The 14,242-nt window shown below is 49.0% G+C and overlaps 1 protein-coding gene across 4 annotated transcripts in view; it reads left to right on the top strand.

Annotated features, from left to right (window-relative positions):
• ube2wb (ubiquitin conjugating enzyme E2 Wb) overlaps positions 1–14,242 on the top strand; it is a 155,780-nt gene that overhangs the window by 124,113 nt on the left and 17,425 nt on the right. For all 4 annotated transcript variants that reach the window (XR_011933360.1, XM_072467544.1, XM_072467546.1 and 1 more), the window contains exon 5: positions 855–930. Coding sequence is in view for 3 of the 4 variants with exons in the window: in XM_072467544.1 (XP_072323645.1) it covers positions 855–930 (76 nt within the window). In the remaining variant the exon portion in view is untranslated. The remainder of the gene's footprint in view (positions 1–854; positions 931–14,242) is intronic.

Here is a 14,242-nt window from a genome sequence, read left to right on the forward strand (position 1 = left end):
TCCTTCTGCGCAGTATGGCTCTTGACAATATGTTTAGGACAAAACGATTACTGATCCGGTGTGTGAAGTGTCTGATAGAATTTAGTGTTAACCATATCCTATGGTTGGCTGGGGGAGCAGGGGAGAGCGCAGGTGGTGAGGCTTGAGGAGCAATGGGAGGAAGAGCTGGAGGGGTGGGAGTACAGGATGCGGAGAGAGGCGATGCGCAGGGTGAATTCGACCTCGTGTGCGAGGATGAGTTTGATTGAATTTAAGGTGGTGCATAAGGAGCACATGATTCGTGTGAGGATGAGTGGGTTCTCCCAGGGCGTGGCAAAAGTGTGTGCAAGGACCAGCAAATCACACAGATATTTTCTGGGGCTGTGAGAAGTTGGAGATACTGGTAGGGGGTGTTTGGGACCTTATCGAAGATTGTGAGGGTAGAGGCTGGGTCGGACCCTATGGTGGTGATTTCTGGGGTATCGGAAATGCTGGAGCTATGGAGGGAAGAAAGGCCTACATGGCCTTCGCCTCTCTTGTTGCCCATCAAAGAATTCTGTTGGAATGATGGTCGACATCACCACCGGGGGTGGCGGCCTAGCTGGGGGACCTGTATGACTTTCTCTGGCTGGAAAGAAATCCAGTTCAAATTGAGGAGATCGGCGGAGGGCTTTGAGATACGGTGGGGACCGTTCATGACTATGTTTGAAGAATTGTTGTCGTGAGGGAGGGGAGGTATGAAAAGGGGGAAAACTTGCACAAACTGTGAACGAAGGTGTGGCGAATGTCTTCTGATTAATTTATGTTTTTGTACTTTTGAATATGTTTGGAATAAAATACATTTTTAAAGAAACATCCTATTTGCTTTATTACAGAGGCGGCCTCCTGATAATTCATTTTATGTAAGGACATGCAATAAAAATCCAAAGAAAACAAAATGGTGGTATCATGGTAGGTACAGATACTTGAGGCATGATGTGGTGTTCAAATGTTAAATAATGTTTTTCTTCTGTGAAACATTTGTTTTTCTCAATGTTCAGCTCTATTAAATACAAATTAAATGATGTTTAGATGAATTTAAGTATTGATGGATAATATATTTTGTCGAAGCTTCTTGTCTTGCACTTATCAGGACATTCTTAAAGAATACCAATGTCAGGGCAAACAGCATTAAACCGTATGAGAAGAGAGTGCTGATTGGTTTACAAATGGAATTTGATTGGTAGAGGCATTGCCATGGACAATGCACCTGTTAATGGTGACTGATAGTTAAATTTAAATCAGGAGGCTTAACTCTGGTCAAGGCATTGCCCTGAGGAATGAACTAGCGATTGGTTGTCACTTATTTTTTTTAGCTGAAATAGACGCAATGTGTGTAAAGAACATGGCCGTTTGTATTGATATATGTAGCTTCCCAGTGCATCCAAATGTGACACATGTGAACCCGACTGGCAATCTTAAATTGGTTGCCAGCATAATTTTTAGAACAGAGGATTATTTAGCAAATGTTGCCCAATTGCAAAATCACATCTAACGTTGGGCACTTGTTTTGTGTTTTGCAAGCAGAGACTGATTGGGTATGGTTTGTATCATCATTGTTGCGAACAACAGAAGGGACATATGCTGTTGGTTTGATTTTGATACAGTTATGCTGACATCCAATTTAAGATTGTCAGTCAAGCTCGTAGTGTTTTGCCTTTGCATGTACTGGGAAGCTACATGTATTAATACACAGGGCCCTGTTCTTTTGCAGACAGAAAGAACATGTACACAAATTGCACCTGTTTCAGCTAAACAAAATAAGTAATAGCCATTTGCTGGTTCGTTCTTCAGAGAAACGCCTTGACCAATCAGTTAAGCAACCAAGTTAAAATTTTCAAACAATACTCGGCAGTTAACTGTCATCACCATACAATGCACTCCCCATGATTGTCCTTTGAGTCCACTTACCAACCAATTAGTACTCTTTTCATACAGGATAAAGTTTCTTTTCCTCTGACATTGGTATTCTTGAGATTGTCTTGAGTGCAAAATAAAAAGCTTTGACAACATGTCTTTTTTCAGCAATACTCAAGTTTTGTACAAACAAATGACTAAGTAGAAATAGGTGACGCACTAAATTTTGAATGACTTCCAGTTTCACAACTTTGTTTTTAAATTTGTTTGTGCTGGATGATGTAATGGATTACAAAGCTAACCTTAAAAACTGGTAATTGAATCTAAAAGGGAATAAATAGACTTGCTGAGCCATGAGGGCTTTCATATCCTATGCTGAATACAGTGTTCAGTTTTGGACACTGAACCTGAGGTATTATATATAGTTTGTCGGGAGTGCCATGCATGTTCACCATAATGTTACTAAAGCTTAGAATTAAATGAAAATAGAAGACATGAACTTTAATTTCAAGGTTGAGAGGTGATCTAGTTTAGGTCTTAAATTATAAATATATCTTTACATAGCAATGATATGTCCTGAAATATTTCACGAGCACAATTCAATGTCAAACAACAGAGTGCGATAAGAAGGAAGGTAACCAAAAGTTTGCTCTGAGGTTTTAATTAGCATCTGAAAGCAATAGAGTGATAGTCAGAGGGATGTGGAGGGAATTCCAGGATTTGAGACCTAGACTGCTGAATGCACAACCGCTAGCAGTGGAGTGATTGAACATCCACAATTTTAAGAGACCAGAATTGGATGGGTATCGTATCCACGTTGTGGTGATGGAGATTACAACAATAGGGAAGGATAAGGCTGTGGAGGGATTTAAAAGCGAGGATGCAATTTTTAAAATCAAAATGTTGCTTGACCAGGAACCAACGTAGGTCAGCAATCGCAGAGGTATTGGTGAATGAGCCTCGGCTCAAGTAAGGATACAGGCGGTGGAGATTCTGATCACCAAGTTTACGGTATGGATATGTGGTTGGAAGCTCACTCCTGTCAAATATGACACCAAAGTTGCCATCAATTTAATTCAACATTGGACAGTATCCAGGGAGTGGCATGGAGTTAGTAAATAGTGAATGGAATTTGGAGTGGGGTACAAAGGCAATGGCTTCAGCCGTTCCAATGTTTAATTGGAGGATATTTACACTCACCTAGTATTGGATGTCTGATGAGCAGTCTGACAGTTTAGCAAAATTGGAGGGGCCAAGAGAGACCGCGATGAGGTGGGTATTGTCTGCATACAAGTGAGAACTAATGATGTGCTTTTGGAGATCTTAAAGGCAGCATATAGCTGAGAAATAGGAAGGGATAAAGAATCGATCTTCACAGATAATGGTGCAGGAGCATGGAGGAGATACTCTGGCTACAATTCGATAGATAAGAACAGAACCAGATGAGTATAGTCCCACTCAGCTGGACAACAGGAGAGGCGTTGAAAGGCGAAGACATGGTCCACTATGTCAAAGGCTGAAGATTGTTTGCAAAGGGCGAGGAAAGCTAATTTGCCTTTGTCATAGAAATCAAGATTATTTTTTTAAAAAATATTTCTATTCAACTTTTTCAATGTAACACATAAACAGTGAAACAATAACAGTCCCCCAACAACCACCACCTAACAACTTATGGTGACCAGCTCTTTAAAGTACAGAATCGAGGACTTCCGGTTGCGGCAGGGATGAGCTAGCCGCACGTTTCGGCGGCTCCAGCTCTGACGGAACTTCGGGCTCTTTTAAGAGCCCCAACGGGGACTTGGACGGCCGTAAAACCCGGTGCGAGGCGCGAGGGAAGGGAGCCCCCCCCGAAAGACGGAGGGAAAAACCGGCGGCGGAGGCTGCAGCCCAAAGAATCTGCAGCCAGAAGATCAGAGAGAGGGAGTGAAACAAAATGGCGGCGGAGAAACCACATTTGACATGGGGGCCTGAGCAGGACGAGGTGGTGAGACGGTGCGTGGACCTGCTGAAGAAGGAGGTAATGACCCCGTTGTTACAGGCAATTGAGGGGCTTAAGGAGACTTTAAAGTCCCAGGAGACGGAACTTCGCATGGTGGAGCAGAAGGTGTCAGGTATTGAGGACGAGGTCCTGGGCCTGGCGGTCAAGACTCAGACGCACGAGGCACTTCATAAAAAGTATGCTGACAGGATTGAGGCCCTTGAAAATGGAGCGCGAAGGAAGAACCTTAGGATACTAGGTCTCCCGGAGGGTGTGGAAGGAGTGGACTGTGGAGCGTACGCAAGTAAGATGCTGAGCTCACTGATGGGTGCTGAGGCCCCTGCGGGCCCCATGGAGGTGGAGTGGGCAAATCGGATCCCGGCGAGAAGACCAAAAGCGGGAGAACCACCGAGGGCGATAATCGTGCGATTCTACCGCCTTAAGGACAGAGAAGAGGCCCTGAGATGGGCCAAAAAGATGCGGAGTAGCAGATGGGAGAAAGCGGTGGTAAGGATCTACCAGGATTGGAGTGCGGAGGTGGCGAGAAGGAGGGCGAGCTTCAACCGAGCCAAAGAGGTTTTGCACAAAAGGAAGGTGAAGTTTGGGATGCTGCAGCCGGCAAGACTATGGGTCACGTATCAGGAGAGACAATATTATTTCGAGACGGCGGAGGAAGCATGGTCCTTCATCAATGAAGAGAAACTGGACCGGAACTGAGGGACTGATGCTGCAGGGAACTGTTATTGTTGTTATTATTGTTTTTGTTAATGGGATGGTGAAAGTTAAGCGAGAAGTAAACAGGGAAGGGGGGGGGACACTGGGGAAATGTGGGCGCTGGTGAGAATGGGGAAGGAGAGGGGGAGGGGAAAGGGAGCTGCGCCATAAGAGGCGGGACAGGTAAAGGGATGTTCCCGCGCCAGAAAGAATAAGGCGGGAAAACAAGCGCAAGGCGGATGGGAGTTCCCTCACACCGGGGGGGCCGAGGAGCGAGCAGGAGTAGCCGGGGTCAGTTGAAGTCAGCTGACTTACGGAAGTGATATGGGGGGAGCAATCAAGCTAGATAGGGATCTAGCGGGGGGGGGGGGGGGGGCAACTGGGTTGCTGCTGCGGAAATCCAAAAGGAAATGGCTAAAGAGAAGGTGGTCGGGGGCGGAATGCGACACTGGGGGAGCGGGCGGGAGCGCGGAGGCGGGATATGGGACTGGCCTAGAGAAGGTAATGGCTAGTCGACACGGGAGGGGGGCAGGTAGCCCCCCAGTGAGGCTGATCACGTGGAACGTGAGAGGCCTGAATGGGCCGATAAAAAGGGCCCGAGCGCTCGCGCATTTGAAAGGACTAAGGGCAGACGTGGTTATTCTCCAAGAGACGCACCTAAAGGTGCGGACCAAGTTAGGCTAAGGAAAGGATGGGTGGGACAGGTGTCCCACTCAGGACTGGACGCAAAGAACAGAGGGGTGGCCATTTTGGTGGGGAAACGGGTAGCATTTGAAGCAAAGAACATCGTAGCAGATAGTGGAGGTAGATATGTAATGGTGGAGGGAATGGAGGTCGTGTTGGTTAATGTGTATGCCCCAAATTGGGACGATGCGGGGTTCATGAGACGGATGCTGGGGCGTATTCCGGACCTGGAGGCAGGAAATTTGATTTTAGGAGGGGACTTCAATACGGTGCTGCACCCGGGGCTAGATAGATCCAGCTCAAGGACTGGAAGAAGGCCGGCAGAGGCCAAGGTACTTAAGGGGTTTATGGACCAAATGGGGGGAGTGGATCCATGGCGATTTCTTAGACCCAGGGCTAGGGAGTATTCCTTCTTCTCCCACGTCCATAAAGTGTACTCCCGGATAGATTTTTTTGTTATAGGAAGGTCGTTGATCTCTAGGGTGGAAGAAGCTGAATACTCAGCCATAGCGGTTTCGGATCATGCCCCACATTGGGTGGACCTGGAAGTAGGAGAGGACGGGGAGCAGAGAACACTCTGGCGATTAGATGTGGGACTGATGGCGGATGAGGGAGTGTGTGCAAGAGTGAGGGGGTGTATCGAGAGATACCTGGAGGTCAATGACGACGGCGAGGTCCCTGTGGGAGTGGTCTCGGAAGCACTAAAAGCGGTGGTCAGAGGAGAGCTGATTTCTATTGGGGCCCAAAAAGGAAAATAGAGGCCAAGGAAAGGGATAGATTACTGGGGGAGATTTTAAGGGTGGACAGGGAATTTGCAGAGAACCTGGAGGAGGAGCTGTACAGGGAGAGGAGACGACTCCAGACCGTGTTTGACCTTCTGACCACCAGAAAGGCGGAGGTACTGTGGAGGAAGGCACAGGGGAGGAGGTATGAATATGGGGAAAAGGCTAGTCGCCTGTTGGTGCACCAACTGCGAAAGAGGGCAGCAGCGAGGGAGATAGGAGGAATTAGGGATGAAAGGGGAGACACCGTGCGAAGGGCAGGAAAGATAAATGAGGTGTTTAAGACCTTTTATGAAGAACTGTATAGGTCTCAGCTCCCAGAGGGAGAGGAGGGGATGCGGCAGTTCCTGGACCAGTTGAGGTTCCCGAAAGTGGAGGAGCAGGCGGTGGCAGGCCTGGGGGCGCCGATTGAGGTGGACGAGGTTATTAAGGGACTGGGAAGCATGCAAGCAGGGAAGGCCCCGGGGCCAGACGGGTTCCCCGTGGAATTCTACAGAAAATATGTGGACTTGTTGGCCCCGTTGTTGGCAAGGACGTTCAATGAGGCCAGGGAAGGGGGGACACTACCCTCGACAATGTCGGAGGCGACGATATCGCTAATTTTGAAGAGGGACAAAGATCCGATGCAGTGTGGGTCCTACAGACCTATTTCACTATTGAACGTGGACGCCAAACTGCTAGCAAAGGTGCTGGCATCGAGGATAGAGGACTGTGTCTCAGGGGTGGTGCACGAAGACCAGACAGGGTTCGTAAAAGGGAGACAATTGAATGTTAACGTGCGACGGCTATTAGGGGTGATAATGATGCCCTCAGTGGATGGGGAGGCAGAGATAGTGGCGGCAATGGACGCAGAGAAGGCATTTGATAGGGTGGAGTGGGGTACTTATGGGAGGTGTTAAGGAGGTTTGGGTTCGGGAACGGGTTTATTAGCTGGGTCAAACTTCTTTATGGGGCCCCAACGGCAAGTGTAGTCACGGGTCGGTAAAGATCGGAGTATTTCCGACTATATAGGGGAACAAGACAGGGATGCCCGCTATCTCCACTGTTGTTCGCGTTGGCAATTGAACCTCTGGCCATGGCGTTGAGAGACTCCAGGAAATGGAGAGGGGTGATTAGAGAGGGAGAAGAACACCGAGTCTCGCTATACGCGGATGACCTACTGTTGTATGTGTCAGACCCAGCGGGGGGGATGATAGAGGTCATGCAGATATTGAGGGAGTTTGGAGATTTCTCGGGATATAGGCTTAACATGGGGAAGAGTGAACTATTCGTGATACACCCAGGAGACCAGAGTAAAAGGGAGACAATTGAATGTTAACGTGCGACGGCTATTAGGGGTGATAATGATGCCCTCAGTGGAGGGGGAGGCAGAGATAGTGGCAGCAATGGACGCAGAGAAGGCATTTGATAGGGTGGAGTGGGAGTATTTATGGGAAGTGTTAAGGAGGTTTGGGTTTGGGAACGGATTTATTCGCTGGGTTAGACTACTTTATGGGGCACCAACGGCAAGCGTAGTTACAGGTCGACATAGATCGGAGTATTTCATATTATATAGGGGAACAAGACAGGGATGCCCGCTGTCTCCATTGTTGTTTGCGCTGGCAATTGAACCTCTGGCCATGGCGCTGAGAGACTCCAGGAAATGGAGAGGGGTGACTAGAGGGGGAGAAGAACACCGAGTCTCGTTATACGCGGATGACCTATTGCTATACGTGTCGGACCCAGCGGGGGGGGGATGATAGAGGTTATGCGAATCTTGAGGAGGTTCGGGGAATTTTCGGGGTATAGGTTAAACATGGGGAAGAGTGAATTATATGTGATACATCCAGGGGACCAGAGTAGAGAGATAGAAGGCTTACCGTTAAGGAAAGTGGAAAGAAACTTCCGATACTTGGGGATTCAGATCGCTAGGAGCTGGGGAACCTTGCACAGACTTAATCTGACACGGCTGGTAGAACAAATGGAGGAGGACTTTAAGCGGTGGGACATGCAGCCTTTATCGCTGGCGGGCAGGGTGCAGGCAATTAAGATGATGGTCCTCCCGAGGTTCTTATTTGTATTTCAATGTCTCCCTATTTTAATCACCAGGACCTTTTTTAATAAAATAGATAGGAGCATAACGAGCTTTGTGTGGGCAGGGAAAGTTCCGAGAGTAAGGAGGGGGTTCCTGCAGCGCTGTAGGGACAGAGGAGGACTGGCACTACCGAATTTGGGAGATTATTATTGGGCCACCAATGTGGCAATGATACGTAGATGGATGATGGAGGGTGAGGGAGCGGCGTGGAAAAGGCTGGAGAGAAGGTCCTGTAAAGGGACGAGTCTAGAGGCGCTGGTGACGGCGCCGCTACCGTTCTCACCGAAAAAGTACACCACGAACCCGGTGGTGGCGGCAACACTGAACATATGGGGACAGTGGAGGCGACAGAGAGGGGTGCGGGGAGCCCTGGTGGGGTCCCCTATCAGGAACAACCATAGGTTCGCCCCAGGAAGAATGGATGGAGGATTTCAGAGCTGGTACCAGTTGGGAATTAGGAAGGTGGGAGATTTATTCATAGATGGGACTTTTGCGAGCTTGGGAGCACTGGAGGAAAAATATAAGTTACCCCGGGGGAATTTCTTGAGATATATGCAGGTGAGGGCGTTTACTAGACAACAGGTGAGGGAATTTCCGCGGCTCCCGACACACGGGATACAGGACAGGGTGCTTTCAGGGGTGTGGGTCGGAGAGGGCAAGGTGTCAGAGATTTATAGAGAGATGAGGGAAGAGGGGGAGGAGTCGGTGGGCGAACGAAAAAGAAAGTGGGAAGAAGAATTAGGGGAGGAGATAGAGGAGGGTATGTGGGCTGATGCCCTAAGCAGGGTAAATTCCTCTTCCTCATGCGCCAGGCTTAGCCTGATTCAATTTAAGGTGCTACATAGAGCACACATAACGGGGGCAAGATTGAGCAGGTTCTTTGGAGTGGAGGACAAATGTGGGAGGTGTGGCGGGAGCCCGGCAAACCACGCACATATGTTTTGGGCGTGCCCGGCACTGGAAGGGTATTGGAAGGGAGTGACGGGAGTGATTTCGCAGGTGGTGAAGGCCCGGGTCAAACCAGGCTGGGGGTTAGCTCTATTTGGAGTTGCGGAAGAGCCGGGAGTGCAGGAGGCGAAAGAGGCCGATGTCGTGGCCTTTGAGTCCCTCGTAGCCCGGCGCAGGATCCTACTCTTGTGGAAGGAGGCGAAACCCCCCGGACTGGAGGCCTGGGTAAACGATATGGCGGGGCTTATTAAACTGGAGCAGATAAAGTTTGCCCTGAGAGGATCGGCTCAAGGGTTCACCAGGCGGTGGCAGCCATTTCTCGACTACCTAGGGGAACGTTAGAGGGAAGACGGATGACCAGCAGCAGCAACCCGGGGGGGGGGGAGGCAGTTGAGTATAGGTCAATAGAGTACGAGGTTTTGTTACTTGTACATTATTACTACTATTATTATTATTGTTAAAAAGTTTAAAAATTTCTGTTTTGCTACTGTTATCGTTTCGCTTGTTTTGTAAGCCGGAAAAATGTTGCTCAGGGAAAAAAATTTCAATAAAATATATATTTTTAAAAAATAAAGTACAGAATCATTGGCTGCCATCTCCGGTAGAACCCCTCAATTGTCCCCCTCAGTGTACTTAACTTTCTCGAGATATAAAAAAACTTACTCCATTAAGATTCCTCAGCCGCACTGAGGTGCTGGGTTGAGAAGCTGACCTCCGCCCCACCAGCACCCGCCTTTGAGGAAACAAGTGAGACGAAGACCAGACCGTCAGCCCCCGCCCCTGTCTGCAGCTCTGGCAGGTATGACACCCCATATATGGCCCCAAGGGCTTCAGTTCAATTTGTAGAATTGGCAACATGGAGCTAAAGAAGGAGATCCAAAAGCCCACGAGTTTAGGACACGACTAGAACATGTGCACATGGTTAGCCAGGATCTCTCCAACATCGCTCACAATCCTCATCCACTCCCACAAACAACCTGTTCATCCTAGATTTGTTCAAATGGGCCCTATGCGTTAGCTTCAACTGTATCAACCCTAACCTTGCTCATGATGACTTGGGGCGGTGCGGTGGCACAGTGGTTAGCACTGCTGCCTCTCAGTTCCAGGGACCCGTGTTCAATTCAGCCCTCTGGTAACTGTGTGGAGTTTGCACTTTCTCCCTGTTACTGCGTGGGATTCCTCCGGATGCTCTGGTTTCCTCCCACAGTCCAACGAAGTGCAGGTTAGGTAAATTGGCCATGTTAAATTGCCCCTAAGTGTCTAAAAGGTTGGTGGGGTTATTGGATTACAGGGATTGGGTATAGGCGTGGGCTTAAGTAGCGTCCTCTTTCCAGGGGCAGGTGCAGACTCGATGGGCTGAATGGCCTCTTTCTGCACTGCAGGGATTCTATAATTCACTCTACACGAAGCCTTGCACCACACAGCATCCTCCAGCTCCGACTCCAACTCCTCCTCTCACTTGGCCTTAACCCCCTCCACAGACACCGCATCTTCCACCATAATCCTACTATAAATTCCCGATGCCAGTGACAAAACCCGCTCCAACAATGAGGACGGGAGCACCACTGGGAATATCAAAAAGATCTTTTTCGCACAATTGCGAACCTGTAGGCATCTAAAAATATCCACTTTTGAAAGCCCAAATTTCTCCTCCAAGCTCGCAAATCACCCCTCCAAAAACAAGTCCTTCATCCCTTCCACCCCCCTGCTCCCATCCACTGAACCTAGCATCCAACCTCGCCAGTTCAAACATATGGTTCACACAGATCGGCACCAGCTTCGATACCGCCCCAATTTAAAGTGCGCACTAAACTATCTCCATATCTTCAGTAGGGGAGGCGGTGGCATTGTGGTATTGTCACTGGACTAGTAATCCAGCGACCTAGGGTGATGACTGGGGAAGAGGGTTTGAATCCCAACGCGGCAGGTGATGGAATTTAAACTCAATAAAATGCCTGGAATTAAAAGTCGAATGATGACCATGAAACCATTGTTGGTTGTCGTAATAACCCATCTGGATAATTAATGTCCTTTAGGGAAGGAAATCTGCCAGCCTTACCTGATCTGGCCTACATGTGACGCGAGACCCACAGCAATGTGGTTGACTCTTAACAGCCCCCTCAAGGGCATTTAGGGATAGCAATAAATGTTGCCACAGCCTGCAACGCCCACACCCCACAAAAGTATGGAGGCCACCACCTGGTTCGCTGAGTACTTCCCCGGCAAAAATGACAGCAAGGTCGTCACTAAACACCATAACCCGATCCCCTACAAAACCCAACTCTATCTGCACTGATGCAGCCTCGGGATCCCAACACCATCTCCGCATCTGCTGCCCAGTAATAATAATATATCAAGTTCGGCCGCTTTACTCGCCCAAATAAAGAACAAAATCAATTTCTCCACTCCACAAAAAAGGATTTCGGCAGGAAACTGGTAAACTGGATCAAAAAGAGGAACCATGGCAAAACATTCATCTTTACTGAGACTGAATTCTGCCTGCCAATGAGGGAGTAAGTCAGCTGGAACCCTGCTCACCAAACTCGTAAAATTCAACTTCTGGAGTTGGGCCCAATCCCGAGCTACCTGTACCCCTGGGTACCTAAAATGGGAACCCGTTAAGCGGGATCGGATCCATCATGTACAAAAGAAGATCATCAGACTACAAGGACAACCTGCATTTCTCTCTACCTCTTTCCCCCCCCCCCCCCATTATCCCTTTCCACTTATCTGAGGCCCTCGGGACAACGACCAAAGGCTCAAATGCCAATGCAAACAAAAGGGGGGACATGGGGCACCTCTGTGAAGCCAAAAGTTTCCCGAACTTGCGTTATTTGTACAGACGCTGCCTTGTACAACAACCGAGCCCACCACTTGAGTTTTGGCCCTAGCCCAAACCGCTCCAACACCGCAAAGAAATACCCCCATTCTACCTTATCAAAAGCCTTCTCTGCATCCAATGCCACAATAACCTCTCCCTTCTGCTGGGGACAATACCGTGTTCAAAAGCCACCTCACGTTAAATGACAACTGCCGACCCTTCACCCGTCTGATCCTTACCATTAACTTGAAGGCGACACTTCTCCAACCTCAATGCTAAGACCTTGGCCAAGATCTTAGCATCCAAATTTAAAGATATCGGGCGGTACAGTCCGTGCTCTACTGGGTCCTTGTCCTTCTTTAGCAAAAGCGAGATGGACGCTTGCATTATTGTCCCCGGAAGAGACCCCTGTGCAACCGAATCCTCAAACATCTCCGCCAATAACAGCAACAGCTGTTGCTAACTTTTGGTTGGTTCAATTGGCTCTGTTTTGTAACCTTTGCTCTCGAGTCGCCAGGCATCTTTATGATACCGCCACGAGGTTCAAGTTCAAGTAATGATCAATAACTCAACACACCAGTTAGTAAGATTCAAATTAAAGCACATTTATTATACACAGTAAATCGCTACTCATGCATAAATTCTACTTCTAAGCTACTTCTACAACTAACAGGCCTATACTTGGCTTCGGACTGGCCCACCAGGTCAGGGGAACAAATGGCCTTTCGTTCGGATTCTGAAACTGCGGGATTCAAAGCCGGTATGGACTGGTAGCTAGGAGCGCCTATCTCGTAGCGAGCGTCGACTTGAGACTTACTTCAGTGATGCGGCAGCTTGGACAGTTCACTCTCGAGGGTTGGTTCGTGTTGCTGAGTGACCCTGTCAAGAAGAACGATTTGAACTTGGGGGCTTAACTTTATAGTCCCCAGGGGCCTCCCGCCGTTCGGGGCGGACCCTGTACCTGGTTCCAGGTGATTGGACCTTCTTCCAATCGCTTGGTTCGATTTCCCCAATACTGGAGCGGTTCCCTGATCGATGGGTGGTTTTGAGGTGTCCGGTAACCTCTTTTGTGTTGGCTCCTGCTGGCGCCGGGGAGTCTGGCTTAGTTTTGTTAGTCCCAAATGTTGCGATTGCTCCCGGGGATTACTTATTAGTATGTAGATGGCTGCTACATTATTATGCAGATGGCTGCTTGTATCGATGCTGTCTGGGCTTTTGCAGAGTTTAATACACAGTAACTTGCGCCTGCTGGTTTCTGCCTGTGTTGGCTGAATTTCCCTGCAGCCTTTGCTGTTCTCCATTTCACATCGGGAGTTGGCCAACCCAGGTGGCTACACAGCCAATCAGCAAACATTTTATAAAATTCCACCGGGAACCCATCTAGCTCGGCGTCTTACCAGTCTGCATTCACCCAATAGCTGTCCAGATCTGCTCCACCCCAAATGGCTCCTCCAACCCTTTCTGATCCTCCTCCTCCACCTTAGGACACTCCAGACCATCCCGAAACTCCCACATATCAAACTCCCCAGGTGGATCCGACCTAGAGAGATTCTTGTAAAACACCTCAAACACCGTGCATAGGCACCAGTCCACCACCTGAACCTGAACAACTCTCGGGCGGCAGCCTTCCGCCTCAAATGACCGGCCAAGAGACATCTGGCCTTCTCCCCATACTCGTACATACCCCCCCCCCCCCCCCCCCCGAGCGCTGCAGTGACGCACCGACTTATCAGTCAATTATCTTCAACTTCTTTCTACTAGCCAGAAGCTTGGGAAAAGGGTCACGCAAGTACCTTCCATCCATCTCCAAACTCTTGTCCACCAACCTTTGCCGCTCTTCCCTCTCCTCCCTATCTACCTGCACCTTATGCGAGATTATCTCCCCTTTCACCAACGCCGTTAGGACCTCCCACAGCACCACAGGTGACACCTCCCTATTCTTCAACTCTACGTAGGGGCACACCTCTCCAAAAATCTGTCCTGGTCTACCCACGCTGACGCTACCAACTTTTACAGATGCACCATAGAAAGCATCCCATCTGGCTGCATCACAGCCTGGTATAGCAACTGCTCGGCCAAAGACTGCAAGAAACTTCAGAGAGTCGTGAACACAGCCCACTCCCTCACACAAACCTGCCTCCCATTCATTGACTCCATCTACACCTCCCACTGCCTGGGGAAAGCGGGCAGCATAATCAAAGACCCCTCCCAACCTGCTAACTCACTCTTCCAACTTCTTCCAGTGGGCAGAAGATACAAAAGTCTGAGAACACGCACGAACATACTCAAAAGCAGCTTCTTACCCGCTATTACCAGGCTCCTAAGCGACCCTCTTATGGACTGACCTCATTAACATTACACCCCTG

The sequence above is a fragment of the Scyliorhinus torazame genome, chromosome 11 (genome assembly GCF_047496885.1).
Source record: "Scyliorhinus torazame isolate Kashiwa2021f chromosome 11, sScyTor2.1, whole genome shotgun sequence".
Taxonomy (NCBI): Eukaryota; Metazoa; Chordata; class Chondrichthyes; order Carcharhiniformes; family Scyliorhinidae; genus Scyliorhinus; species Scyliorhinus torazame.